Raw genomic sequence first — 15315 nt, forward strand, 5'->3', positions numbered from 1 at the left:
AGATATATATATATATATATATACACACACACACACACACATATATATATATATATGTATGCATGTATGTTTGTATGTACAGTATGTTTGTTTGTATATGTATATATGCATACATTCCACAATACAAAATAGTAATTGAATTTACAACTGATCCTTTTCAAGATTGTATTTATCATTTAATATTATGTTTTTAAATATGAAGTTATATTTATCACTATATTTATATTATTATATATTTTCTGGAATGTCAGCTAGCAGCCATCTGTAAATTACAGTCCTTTGCAAAGCTTTTGTAACATTCATGTTGTTTTAAACGTTTTCCTTGACCTGTGATTCTCACTCCATTTGAGTACATGATCCTGGCTACCATCATTGCTAACTGCATCGTCCTGGCCCTGGAACAGCATCTTCCAGATGGGGACAAGACACCTATGTCAGAGCGCTTGGTGAGTTCCGGTTGTGTTGATCAGTGTTTGTTTGTTTCCGTATATTGTGATACCAGAAGCCATGTAACTCAACAGAAAACACAGGAAATAATTGGTCTCTGATGTATCATTCCTTTTGCTGAAATCCAGTGGTTAATTCATGTTTACACACTCTTATTTCTCTTTGTCCTTCCCTTTGTGTTTCTCTCTCACAGGAGGACACCGAACCCTACTTCATCGGCATTTTCTGTTTTGAGTCAGGCATTAAGATCTTGGCTTTGGGCTTTGCCTTCCACAAGGGCTCGTACCTACGCAATGGCTGGAATGTCATGGATTTTGTAGTGGTGCTTACTGGGTAAGTCAGAACAAACACATCTGCATTCTTATAACATTCACTAAGAATAAATGGTCACACTTTATTTTAAGGTCCAATTCTCGCTATTAAAGGGGTCATCGGATGCCCATTTTCCACAAGTTGATATGATTCTTTAGGGTCTTAATGAAGTCTAAAAGTCTTTAACATGGTTTGCTTAAAATTTCTCAATGGTAGTGTAAAACAACACCCTTTTTACCCTGTCAAAAACAGCTCTGTCTACAGGAAGCTGTTTTATTGCATGTTGCTTTAAATGCAAATGAGCTCTGCTGACCCCGCCCCTCTCTTCCGAGCCGCTCTCAGAGAGACCGTTTACTTTAGCCGCATTCATCGTGAAATTTGCTAATTAGAACATTATTAGGAAAGGCAATTTGCAAAGATTCATTAATAAAACCTTACACTCACTTCTTCCGGAGGTGAAGCTGGATCACGAATGATTCCCGTAAATATAGACGCATTTAGGTAGATCAGGGTGCATTTCCTTCAAAAACAAAGGTAATCCGCTGTGTCTTCAGCGGCTCAGATGTTGGGAGTGACGACTGCTATGTTCATTATTACATCCAACAACAGAACACCTCAATCGCTTAGGAGTGATGTCACACAGACAGGTATCTCAGATTGGCTCAATTTGAGAAAGGGGAAATGATTTAACGAGATTAAAAACACTGGGTGGATCTTTATCATTATAGGGTGGTTGTGTACATACACTGCCAACACACATTTCAGTTCAAACAACTTGTAAAAGTGCATGTTGCATCCGATGACCCCTTTAACAAAACATTAAAGGGATAGTTCACCCAAAATTGAAAATTAATTACTCACCCTCATGCCGTTCCAAACCCGTAAGACCTTTATTCAAAGTTTTTCATATTTGTATTTTTCAAAATATCTACATTTATAACACTATTCTTTGTATTATATCACCTTTGCATCAAATTACAAAAAAACTGTTAACGCTAATGCAAGGGTGTTTCTAATGCAGCATCTATCGGAGGGACGGTAAATTTGACATCGTTCTCTCTTCTGACTGCCGTTATCAGTCTCTCTCAAATTTTTTTTTCCTTTTATTGAAAGTCATGAAAACACTATTGTGGCGTTTTTCTTTTGCTATTTGAGCAAATAGGGAATGCAAAAAATATATTTGTGGTGCTCTCCCATTCACTGCTCTTCAAGTTTACCCAACTATGACGACTTCCGCTGCTGAGAAACCTGGAAATATGAAAAGGGTCCATTCATCTCGTCTGCGTCACCCTATAGCGCCATTTTGGAGAGTATCACATACGTAAACAACGTATGCTGTTCTGTGTCAGCAGCTCCATACGCGAATACACTGTTTACACTTTGATCTGAATGTAAACAACGTATCCGCGTACATACATTGCATATGGATTTTGTTTACGTATGTGATACTCCCCAAAATGGCACCAGGGTGACACGGAGAACCCTACTTCATCGGCATTTTCTGTTTTGAGTCAGGCATTAAGATCTTGGCTTTGGGCTTTGCCTTCCACAAGGGCTCGTACCTACGCAATGGCTGGAATGTCATGGATTTTGTAGTGGTGCTTACTGGGTAAGTCAGAACAAACACATCTGCATTCTTATAACATTCACTAAGAATAAATGGTCACACTTTATTTTAAGGTCCAATTCTCGCTATTAAAGGGGTCATCGGATGCCCATTTTCCACAAGTTGATATGATTCTTTAGGGTCTTAATGAAGTCTAAAAGTCTTTAACATGGTTTGCTTAAAATTTCTCAATGGTAGTGTAAAACAACACCCTTTTTACCCTGTCAAAAACAGCTCTGTCTACAGGAAGCTGTTTTATTGCATGTTGCTTTAAATGCAAATGAGCTCTGCTGACCCCGCCCCTCTCTTCCGAGCCGCTCTCAGAGAGACCGTTTACTTTAGCCGCATTCATCGTGAAATTTGCTAATTAGAACATTATTAGGAAAGGCAATTTGCAAAGATTCATTAATAAAACCTTACACTCACTTCTTCCGGAGGTGAAGCTGGATCACGAATGATTCCCGTAAATATAGACGCATTTAGGTAGATCAGGGTGCATTTCCTTCAAAAACAAAGGTAATCCGCTGTGTCTTCAGCGGCTCAGATGTTGGGAGTGACGACTGCTATGTTCATTATTACATCCAACAACAGAACACCTCAATCGCTTAGGAGTGATGTCACACAGACAGGTATCTCAGATTGGCTCAATTTGAGAAAGGGGAAATGATTTAACGAGATTAAAAACACTGGGTGGATCTTTATCATTATAGGGTGGTTGTGTACATACACTGCCAACACACATTTCAGTTCAAACAACTTGTAAAAGTGCATGTTGCATCCGATGACCCCTTTAACAAAACATCAAAGGGATAGTTCACCCAAAATTGAAAATTAATTACTCACCCTCATGCCGTTCCAAACCCGTAAGACCTTTATTCAAAGTTTTTCATATTTGTATTTTTCAAAATATCTACATTTATAACACTATTCTTTGTATTATATCACCTTTGCATCAAATTACAAAAAAACTGTTAACGCTAATGCAAGGGTGTTTCTAATGCAGCATCTATCGGAGGGACGGTAAATTTGACATCGTTCTCTCTTCTGACTGCCGTTATCAGTCTCTCTCAAATTTTTTTTTCCTTTTATTGAAAGTCATGAAAACACTATTGTGGCGTTTTTCTTTTGCTATTTGAGCAAATAGGGAATGCAAAAAATATATTTGTGGTGCTCTCCCATTCACTGCTCTTCAAGTTTACCCAACTATGACGACTTCCGCTGCTGAGAAACCTGGAAATATGAAAAGGGTCCATTCATCTCGTCTGCGTCACCCTATAGCGCCATTTTGGAGAGTATCACATACGTAAACAACGTATGCTGTTCTGTGTCAGCAGCTCCATACGCGAATACACTGTTTACACTTTGATCTGAATGTAAACAACGTATCCGCGTACATACATTGCATATGGATTTTGTTTACGTATGTGATACTCCCCAAAATGGCACCAGGGTGACACGGAGGAGACGAATTGTTGAATAAAGTCGTTATTTTTGTTTTCTTTTGCGCACAAAAAGTATTCTCGTAGTTTCGTAAAATTACGGTTGAACCACCGATGTCACGTGGATTATTGTAACGATGTCCTTGCTACGTTTATGAGCCTTGATCGTGTAAGGATCCTTGCTGTCTATAGGAGGGTCAGAGAGCTCTCAGAATTCATCATAAATATCTTAACTTGTGTTCTGAAGATGAACGAAGGTCTTACGGGTTTGGAATGACATGAGGGTGAGTAATTAATGACATAATTTTTATTTTTGGGTGAACTATCCCTTTAACTATGACATTTGCCTTAATAAACTCCTAACTTGCTGCTTATTAATAGTTAGTAAGGTAGTTGTAACGTTTATGTATTGGGTAGGATTAGGGATGTAAAATATGTTCATGCGGAATATGTGCCTTATAAGTACTAATAAACAGCCAATATTTTAAAAATAGGCATGCTAATAAGCAACTAGTTAATAGTGAGAATTGGTCCAATTGCACCAACTGATCCAGTTAGTTATGTGCACGTGCCGACTGCGTTGTTTTAGCACCTGATTCACTACAGGATTATGTAAATAAGGTACAAGTACTAGGGAAATATCACAATTCTCCATGCCAGTTTTGATACCACAACAAAAAACAGTATGCCACTGAACACACTCATTCTTTTAGGAAGTTCAGTATTAACGGTCACAGAGTGGCTGTGCAAATACCATGACACTGTTTCAAAGCAGTACTAATTGAGTTGGTACTAACATAAATGCAAGCACTTTTTGCAAATGTACCTGTGAAATACTAACACTTTTGCCATCCCTGCCACCTGCTTTCCATGTGTAGTAATAGCATTAATTGTACCAGGCAGATAGCATCTATAATGAGCCAAATTAGCATAGAAAGAAGGTGTGTTTGTGCTGAAAATAATGACAATGAGTTAATTTAAATACACCTGATGCAGTGCTAAACCAGCACAGATAACGCCTGGTTAAACTGGATTACAGGTGGCTAGTGAAGATGACGCAGGTGCAAAAGTGGTTCAACTGTCTAGTGAATTTACCTCAAGCTTTTTAATATAATGTTGGTGTTTTAAACATGCACATATTATGGTATATTGCCTGCTGTTATATTCTGTTTTAAAATGGGTGAATGTTTTGCCATTTTTCCGCATGAATTCTGCATGTGTTTGTGTAGACGTGTGTGTGTGTGTCAGCTGTAACTGCACGGCAAGTGATGTTGTGTTCTCCTGACCTAATGAGCTCATGGTGAGCCCAGATCAGAGCAACACTGCAGATACAAGCGGTGAGGACACGACACAAATGTCACCAGAGAGAGAGAGAGAGAGCGAGACAGAAAAAAGAGAAACAGACAAGGAGAAAGGATGATGGGACAGCACAGGGCTGTAGACCATCACGATTTTTTTCCAAGGGAGGAGGGAGAAGCAGAAGAAAATCTGATGGTTATACACACTTTACCTAGATTATTGACCTCTTACTCCAATATCTTAGAGTCTGGTGAAAGTATCTTGACAGTATCCATTTGTTGTAAGGAGTTTAGGTTTACACAAGACTTACACAAAATATAGTGAAAGTTAGTGTGTTTGTTTTATTTAAGGCAGCGGCTATAGCAATTAGAGGTTATTTACACTAAGTGAAAATAGCATATTTTCTTAGCGATAGATGCTATTTACACCAAATGCAAATAGCGATGATTCTATTTACGCTATGTTAAAATAGCAGGATTTTCTGCTATTTTTACTACTTATTGCAAATAGTGGCAATTATCTGGACCTCAGTATTATAGTACATTTATAAAACAGTATGCAATAACATATTTAGTGTAAATTATCATTTCAATTCAAATAATTAAATGGACACCGCAGTATTGGGACAATAAAACCCTCCCTACACCTACCCTAACCCTACCCATTACTTTATTTTCAACTTTTCAGTTATTTCCCTCATTTTTATTGAAAATAAATACCTTTCTGATGTGATATGAGATTTGAAAAGGGAGAAAAAATGTTCAGCAAAAGGCGGATTTGAACTAGGGTCGATCTCATCAAAGAGACGCCAACACGTGCTTTACCTTCTACACCACTGGAATAGATATTTGATCGTCTTTCATGATGTTGACTATCGCAATCACACATTGGTGGGCGGAGCTAGTCTAAATAGCCTTTGCCAACAAGGCAGGCTATTTGCACTTAGTGTAAATATTAAATTCAATTCAAGTTTATTTGTATAGCGCTTTTCACAATGCAAATCGTTGCAAAGCAGCTTTACAGAAAAATTAAAGATTCTACATTATATTTAGTAATAGCTTATCAGTGGTGACTATCTCAAGTTGATGTCCATTTTAGCCAAATTTGGTAGTTTTTGTATGTTGTCTGAGGGTTGGTATCATCTGAGGTCCATCTGAAGGGCTGGATCCAGACTGAAGCTTGTGTAATTCCTAGTTACCATGGGATGCCAATCCCGTGGCAGAAACAGAGAAGGTAATAGAGAAAAATTAGCATTGCTGCTGTTCCAACTAAGCAAAAAATTATGTGTTCAACCCAGGGGCGTAAATTTTCTCAAAAGCGATTTTTGAAGGGGACACAAATAATACAGCTAAAATTGTACTTGTAAGGATATGTATACACAGAGGAAAGCCTTACTACTATCAAATTAGACAACGTAAAGCTGTTGTCATCACGCTGAGACAGTGCTTGTGTCTGTTGTATCCGTCACAGTGTTGCCATGTCCGCGGATTGAAGCGACCCCAATAACGTGTGTTTTAGGCCCCGGAACGCGCCCGTTTGTGTTGTTTTACTACTTACACAATTATTTAAAGTATAAAACATTGTTATTTACAATACACAGACTGGTTTTTAATAATATTTTTAGGGGGGACAATATGGGGTCTAGGGTCTAACATGTGTTAATGCTTCGTTTAAAAAAAAAACATTATTTTTCACATAATTTACCTTTATTTTACACCGCTCTGTCCCTTCTCCTTTGAATGTTCCAAAGACTTCCTGTTTTTATGAAGCCCCTCTCTCAGGTTGGTTAGCTGGCCCAGTGTGTTGTGATTCGCTAAACCGCCTAGTGCGCGTCTAAATGTCACGCTCCTCAGCTCGGTGGCATGCACTCTGGTTGTCTCATACTTTTAGATACGCTGTTATTTGTAAATGCAACAATTCTTCCACTTCTCTAAAGCAGCGCAACATGGCCTCACCCCCTTTGTTGCATGTTGCTGGGGCCGGGGTTTATCAGAGTTTGTGACATCACAAACCCGGGAAGTAGCTCGTTGTAGTCCCTGCCAGCCGTTTTTGTAGGCATTAAACTGCCATAATTTTAAAAGACAATATCTCTGTTTGCATTACAACGCTGCAGATATTGTTTGCAGATATTGTTTATGCTCAAACAGCAACATTACACATTAACTAACATTAAAAAACTGAAATCGCAATCAACCACCCCTTTAAATAAGCTCTATTCATATCAAGATGTAAGATTTAATTAAAAATCCACCTATGAAAATTTTCTGTATTTTTTTAATGGGTTCACCCATAAATGGAAATTCTGTCATTAATTACTCATCCTCATGTCATCCCGGACCTGTTAGACCCAGTGGCGGCTCGTCGGGGGAGGCAGGGGAGGCACATCTTCCCCATAATTATGAGGTGAAAATGGGATGACGATTTAATGTTAATAAAATTCACAATTCATTTCAGTTCATGTCTCAGAATGTGTATTTTTTGTTTGTAATTTCACAGTTTTAATACCATAACGTGAAAGCGCCATTTTTCTATTGCGAAAGTGGCGATTCTGTTGATGTAATTGCAACCGCTAGGTGATAGAGAAGGGGAGGGGGAGGCCAGGGGAGAGGTAAGGTCTCGTGCCTCCGTTGGTAAAAAAAAATTAGCCAATCACCATCGAGTGTTCACTTTCAGCACTGAGGAGTGTTAAGAAAAGAAACCTCGTAAGGGGAGGCTAGCCTCCTTCTGATATCAACCAATCATCATAGAGACGTAAATTACGTGATATTAGTTTGTACATCTGCCGCTGTGCTGATAATGTACCAAGTACTTATGATGAGTAGCGATATTCAATATTTGATTGCCAACAGATTTACCAAGCTGTCATTCAAACAGTATATATACAGATTTAGGGAAAACAGCCTAAGCTGGATATAGGCTATAGCAGTCGGCTTAATTAAATGGCGCAACAGGCAGCTCTCTTTTAACACAGACTTTTAAGAAGGGATGGATGTTTGCTTCAAGTGATAGGCCAGGTAAGTGAAATTATATTATCTTGCTGTATGTCGTTTTCTTTACGTTTTCTAACTAAAAGCAACCAAAAAGCCATTTTAAAGTGGTTAAGCAAATAATAATAATAATAATAATAATCGGCAGGGATCCCAGACTAATACAATTAGTGTGCCTCCTCTATTTTAAAACCCGCGAGCCGCCACTGGTTAGACCTTCGTTCATCTTCAGAACACAAATTAAGATATTTTAGATGAAATCCAAGAGCTTTCTGACCCTCCATAGACAGCAACGCAACTGACACGTTCAAGGTCCAGAAAGGTGGTAAGGACATTGTTAAAATAGTCCATGTGACACATCAGGGGTTCAACCGTAATCTTATGAAGCTACGAGAATACTTTTTGTGTACAAAGAAAACTAAAATATTCAACAGTTTCTTCTCTTCTGTGTCAGTCTTCTACGTGTTCACTGCGTGAAGTTTTTGTGGTTATTTTAATATACAGTAGAGTTCAGTCTTTAAGGCTGCATTAAGCATCAATATATCTTTTTTGTAGCAAACTCTGTGAAGTGTTTTTGTGGAAATTAGTTTCCTTATATATTAGCACTGAATTTGGTGTGAACAGGCTTTTATGTTAAAGTTTATGTTGCACTTTTAAAATAATCAGAACGGTAGATACTAGGGGTGTAACGGTACACAAATATGACAGTTCGGTACGTACCTCGGTTTTAACGTCACGGTTCGGTATGATTTCGGTAGAGCAGGGAGAAAAACTTTTTTTTTTTAAATGGTTTACTGAACAAGTTGCTCTTTCTTTAAATACATTCAGTTATAGTTTAAATGTTCTTAGTGATAAAAATCTACCTCAGCTTATGCTTAAAATTATAGGGAGCCCTTTATAAGGTTACAATTAGGCTCAACAACTTAACCCAAACTTAAATTTAATTACTATTTATTTTTAAATAGATGATCAACACTCAACTTTAAAAAACAAATAAATAAATAATTGTATGCAAACATGCACATAATGCAGTTTTTAAATTAATTTATAAATAACATTTCTAAGCTATTTGTTAAAATATATTCAATTACACAATGGCTGTCATAGCATGTTTCATAACAGAGTAATTTAAACATACTGTACATTAAATAATTAAGACTAACAGGTTTAGTAAAATATAATGAGTATATGGTATAATATTTCGCAAAATGCTCCTCTCTAGACTTAATTTCTCTAGTGAACTAATGAGCTGTGGACACTGATGACCTGCTGAGGTAAATTAAATGCTACGTGACATTTTATTTCCACGCTGTATTGTTGATGTCTTTCCGTGGTTGAAACACTGATTGAGCAATTACATGAGGCATGAGATGTTCAGTCATGTTTATTCGCGTTAAAACTAGTAGTCCAGAGGAAGGAATGTTCACTCGTGCTCCGCTTTGCATAAATCTGCGGGGCGTCACGGCTCAGACACAGGAACCGGAGCTGATTGCGGCCCCTCTATTCAGTGCTTGTGTTGGGATTATACCAGCACGTTTCTGAACCGTCCCAGAAGCGGCTCTCTAAGGCATTTATACAGCGATCTGTCATGCCACATAAAAGACGGTCAAAACGCCATTTATTATTTTAATTTCCGGAGGAAAAATAAACTGTATTCGTTCGATTCACATGCGTACCGAACCGAAAGACCCGTACCGAAACGGTTCGGTACGAATACGTGTACCGTTACACCCCTAGTAGATACTGATAATTAGGCTCAGATTCTAATTCAAATATATTCACCTGTTTACCAAATTGAATAAGGATCTTATGAGTTTCTGCATTTGATGATGATGTACTGTATGCTAGGGTCAAGGTTTGGGATGGTGTTTTTTAAGAAATTTAACTAGGCTGAATTTATTTATTAAAAAATAGTAATATAAAGTAATATTGTGAATTATTATTATAATTTAAAATAGTTTTCTACTTTACTTACAGTACCTTACAGTGTCATTTGATCCTTTAGAAATAATTCTAATGTGCTGATTTGGTTCTCAAGACTTAAGATTCAGCTTAAGATTATCAACGCTAAAAACATTTGTACTTCATAATAAACCCTAATACATTTGTTCAGGTTTCTCTGAAGGATAGACACTTTAAAAGAACAGTTAGTGAAATACATGTTTGTAACATTATATGGGTCTTTACACTCACGTTGATTAATTGAAGACGTCCTTGCTGAATAAAAGCATCATTAAAAAAAAAGAAAGAACTGAACTGAAACTGAACTGTGTTTCTGTTAAAAAATACAGTGAAATTCATCCTATACTGTTATGATGTCCACATAGCCTATCCTCCTGCAGTACAGACTTCGGGATGTCCCTCTTCTTCAGTATGCACGTTAGCTGTAGCCTTTCCATCCTTCTCTTCACACATCAAATTCGCTCATTCATCCTGTTTAGTTTGTAATTTTGAGAACTAGGACTGAATGCAGAGGTGCTAATAGGTTGGCTCAGACAGATATTGCCACTTGACCTACAATCCACAAGCTTGATTGATCATCCATAGTAGCTCAGTTAGCATTATTGCTAGCACCCTGCTGGGGCTCATGTGCTGTTATTGGTAGTTTAACGCATGATGAGTGTTGTGAGAAATGTGCAGGAGGTATGTGTGGCCAAAACATTTATCATGTGACATGCTCCGTCACATCAGCAGTGAACTGATTCTCAGTGCTGTCATATTCTGAGTTGTACTGCGTTTTGCCTGAAGAATGTAGATGTGTCTGGTGAGTTTTCATGCAGTTCACAGTTGAACCTGGTGCCTTTTCCAATAATTTTTGTAAGATTTTAAATGTTTTGTTAGACAAATAAATAGTTTTGTGTCTTCTCAAGGCAGCTCAAAGTTATTATAACATTAACAAGGACATATAATTATAAGAAAAGGTAACAGGGTTGATTTTTCACATTATAAACCTTGTGCTCAAATTAAAAATAAATTGTTAACATAACATTAATAAGGGCATACAATTATTTAAAAAATGGTAACGTGGTTCATTCTAATGGGATTGACAATTTTATATTTCAAGTTATACATTATAAACCATGTGCTGAAGGTTAGAAAATACAAGGCATTTCATAGAGAATTTAAGGCTGATATTTTTGCAGACTTTTACTTTTGAATGAACACATTTTTACTGTAGAAAATAATGGTAGCAGTTTTGACATTATGATTTTTCTTTTTTAATAAATCTGCAAAAATGTCAACAATTCTGTGTTTTTCTGTCAATATGGGGTGCTGTGTGTACATTGAGGAAAAAAAATTAACTTAAATGATTTTAGCAAATGGCTGCAATATAACAAAGAGTGAAAAATTTAAGGGGGTCTGAATACTTTCCGTACCCACTGTATATAAAGTGGAAATATGTAAGTGTCACAATTATTTTAAAAGGGAAAAGATATGATGGTAAAAGGATTGACATGCAACCTGAGAACACAAGTGTAATTAGTACATCTTCAACCGAAATCTTAAAATATATGAATAAATATAGAATATCCTAGTTAATATTGTTAATTAATACTAGCCTACTCGTTACTTTACTGTTAATTAATTACTATAAAAATATTAGCATTTTATTGTAATTGTTTAAATTTCCTAGCAGTTTCTGAGTGAAAATAGTTTCTACACCAGTTTTTTTCAGTGTACTACAACCTCAAATAATAACAATAATAACAGCAACAACATCTATTATTATTATTATTATTATCATCGTTATTAATAATGATACTAATTCTCAGTTATCATTCATTATGTGCATATTTGCTAATATAGCAAAGGAAAAAAAATTAAAACTTGAATGAAAAAAATCAACAAATACATCTTGAGCAAGGGTAAAGGAGGAAAGGGAAGCGAGTTGGAGAAACTGAGAAAGAGAGCGAGAGCAGCTGCTGTGGCTGGTGGAATGAACTGCGGTGTGATATTGGGTTTGTCTTTCCGTGTTTCCAAGGTTTAGCGAAGAGAAAGGAAAAAGAGGGGAAAAAAGAAGAGAAAGATGCAACTGGAGAAGCAATAGGTTGGAAACAAGCAGTGGCTTGTGTGTGTATATGTGTGAGAGAGAGAGAGAGAGAGGACGGAGAGAGAGAGAGAGGGGAAATAGAGCAAGCCAATGAGAGAAGTCTGTGCAGGACTGCTGCTGCAGTAACCTGTTTTTCACTACTGCAGATGATCAATCATCCAGCAAAGCCTTGAGACACAAGACCTCTCTCTCTCTCTCTCTCTCTCTCTCTCCTTACATGCTGATATTCTCTCTCTCTTCACAGCTGTTCTCTCTTTGCTGTGGTAGGTAAATGGCGGATGTGTCTTTCAGTTGAGGAGCACTTTGAAGATGAAATGATACGTCACCTCCGCCCTGGTCCTTTGATATAACACACATTGATGGCCTTTTCTCTTTTTTCTCTTTCTTTTCTGATAGAATATGCTAAAAACACATCAAAATTTGATGTAAAACAGCCGCAACATCAAGCACAGAGTGCACAAATACACCATTCACGCACACACAGTATGGTTAAATGATTGAAATGGCAGAAATATTGCAAAAAGATCTTCCTGTACATGGATACATTAGCTGAAATGCAGCTATTCCAAAAAAAAAAAACGTGTCATTCCTGACTGAGGTTGCATTTGACCCTTCGCAAAGAGCTTGATTGACAGACAATCTGACGACTCATAACACTGAATCCGCCATTTTGTCCGACAAACAAACCAGACAGGATAGTGGATAGGGTTGGGTATTGTTAGAATTTTATCGATTCCGATTCTTTTCGATTCCAATGTGATTAAAAAATTATATCAAACATTTATCCTGTGTCTCTTTTTGCAAACCGTTTAGTTGCAGCTGAATACTATGAACAAGAATCAAAAGGCTACATAATATCTGGACTCTTCAAGAGATGTTTGTGTGCAAAATAGAGCTGCATGATTCTGGATTAATTGAGTTTTTTTTCCCAAATGGAAGTTGTGGTTCTGATGATCAACTAAACAAAATCACATGTAATTTATGAATGAATGATTCAATGACTCACTCAAGAAGTATTTGTTTCATTACTGTGTGAATCGCATTCTTGAACGAATCTCTTGTATGATTCAAAAACAAATACATTTTAACAGCCCCTTTTCGCCACCTACTGGCGTAACAATGTAATCAATAAATCTTCATTTGAAGTGTTAAACCACTTTCAAAAAGTGATTTACTCTATTTTAATCGCTACTGTACACATCAGAGTTTATATCTGAACAATAAACTTTTATCCCAGTACTGTGATTTTAATGTTTGTAATGATAATGTGTGGTCGAAAAGACTGGGAAGCTGTTTCATTCATATACATGACAGCTGCTCTCTTTAGGTCAATGGCAGCGTGAAAGCATTTAAATGTTCAAATCACACTGGTGTGATCGTACGCTGCACGGACGAACCAAGTGATCACAACATTGATCGCACACATTAAAGTTTGAGGAATGAAACAGACGAATCATTGTAATTTAGGAATAGAATCACGTTGGTGTTTGAATCGTGTTTGCGATCTTTAACGATCTGTTAAATTAAAGTGCTTTGCATGATGGTGGTGACACCTCTCTTGCAACATGTTTAGCTATCACAGATATTATACTTAGCTTTTTTGACTTCTGATCGCAAATGTAGCCAAACTTTGGAGCGTTTAGATTAGCAAGCAAGGTCCTGGCAGATCGCTAGGTACGGTCCTCACAGATGAAGGGGAAAAAAAGAGCACAGGAATCGGTAGGCGGAATCTAAATTTTAATTTTACAACAAGTATCTGATTTCTGACCTGAAGTATCCGATTCTGGAATTGGAATCGATTTTCGATTCCCAGCCCTAATAGTGGATTAACATGGGTGGACTTAAATTCGAAAAAGTGTGTGGTGGTGACGTCTTTCAGTGGTTGAAATAAAATACCTTCTGATGTTCATTCAAGTTTATTTTGTGCTTTAAGTAAATAACAAAAGACAATTGGTTCACATACTGCTTGAACTGAGGTGCTACAGTGATCTGTCACGACACATTAAAGAGCTACAAAATGGTATTTATTGTTTGATTTTCTTAAAAACGACCAAATTTACCAGAAGTAACCTGTTCTGTCTTGTCTGTCAGCACGTTGATGTACTTTTCACTGCGTAAGAAGTGTGGCGTGAGAGCGACATGGCTTTCTGGTATGAAACAAAGTCTGAGCTTTTAAATTTGGTCTTTTTTTTCAAATTCAAACAGTAAATACAGATCGCTGTAGCACCTCAGTCCAAGCGGCTCATGAACCGATCGTATTTACTTAAAAAAAACTAAATAAACATGAATGAACATCAGAACATTTAATTTAAATCGCGGAAAGATGTCAATACACAACATTTTTCAAGTTTAAGTCTACCGACGTGTTTGGTTTGTTTGTCAGACAAAATAGCGATTTCGGTGTTATGATTGGTCTGATCACTTGTCAATCAAAGTTCCTGCAAGGGGTCAAATTGCATGCAAAAGTAATGTAAAATTAATTATAATTATAATCACAAATTACTCCTCTACTCGTCATTCTATTTTAAATCTCATATTTAATGTTAACAAATGCTTAGTTTTATCACTGACTCTTAAAATTGACTCTTTGAAACAAATTATGCTATTTATTTATGCAGTTTATCACATATATCAAAGGTGCTGTATGTAGGATTGACACATACTTAAACCTAGTGGTTCAACTAGGTATTGCAGTCCAAATTCAAAATATTGGAGAGGGTAATTTTCACCCGGCCCATCCTACTCAGACATGACGCACATGCAGGTTGCCAGATTGACGACACCAACATGAACTGACCCCTTTCGTTTGGCAGCTTCCATGACTGAAATGAAATACGCTGTGTTTTCTGCCAACTGGCAACCCGGTGTGTCGAAATACAATTGGGTAAACTGGCAGTGGGCGGGTTAGAGACCAAAACAGAGACAGACATTCTGACATGGAAAGCACATTTTTTAAAAGGAGAATAACTGACTGTAGCATTGTTTTTCAGATAAACAAGTATGTTAACTAATGTTTCTTAAATATCTGCAAACATATTATGGTATTTTTATGCTTTAGTAGAGTCAAAAACTTACATACACCACCATTAGGGTCCATTGATGGTACTAAATTGTTTTAACCAGGGAATTTATTAGTGTCAGTGTTACCTTATGTGGATGCACAGAGAAATGGGA

General features: G+C 37.0%; 1 protein-coding gene across 1 annotated transcript in view; it reads left to right on the plus strand.

Moving 5' to 3' along the window:
• The window catches only part of LOC107583071 (voltage-dependent P/Q-type calcium channel subunit alpha-1A-like), a 66261-nt gene that overhangs the window by 36794 nt on the left and 14152 nt on the right, over window positions 1–15315 (plus strand). Inside the window, exons 2-3 of the mRNA XM_016269165.1 lie at window positions 341–446; window positions 641–780. Coding sequence (XP_016124651.1) covers window positions 341–446; window positions 641–780 — 246 coding nt within the window. The remainder of the gene's footprint in view (window positions 1–340; window positions 447–640; window positions 781–15315) is intronic.

This window comes from Sinocyclocheilus grahami, unplaced genomic scaffold, assembly GCF_001515645.1.
Source record: "Sinocyclocheilus grahami isolate Dianchi unplaced genomic scaffold, SAMN03320097.WGS_v1.1 scaffold49.1, whole genome shotgun sequence".
Taxonomy (NCBI): Eukaryota; Metazoa; Chordata; class Actinopteri; order Cypriniformes; family Cyprinidae; genus Sinocyclocheilus; species Sinocyclocheilus grahami.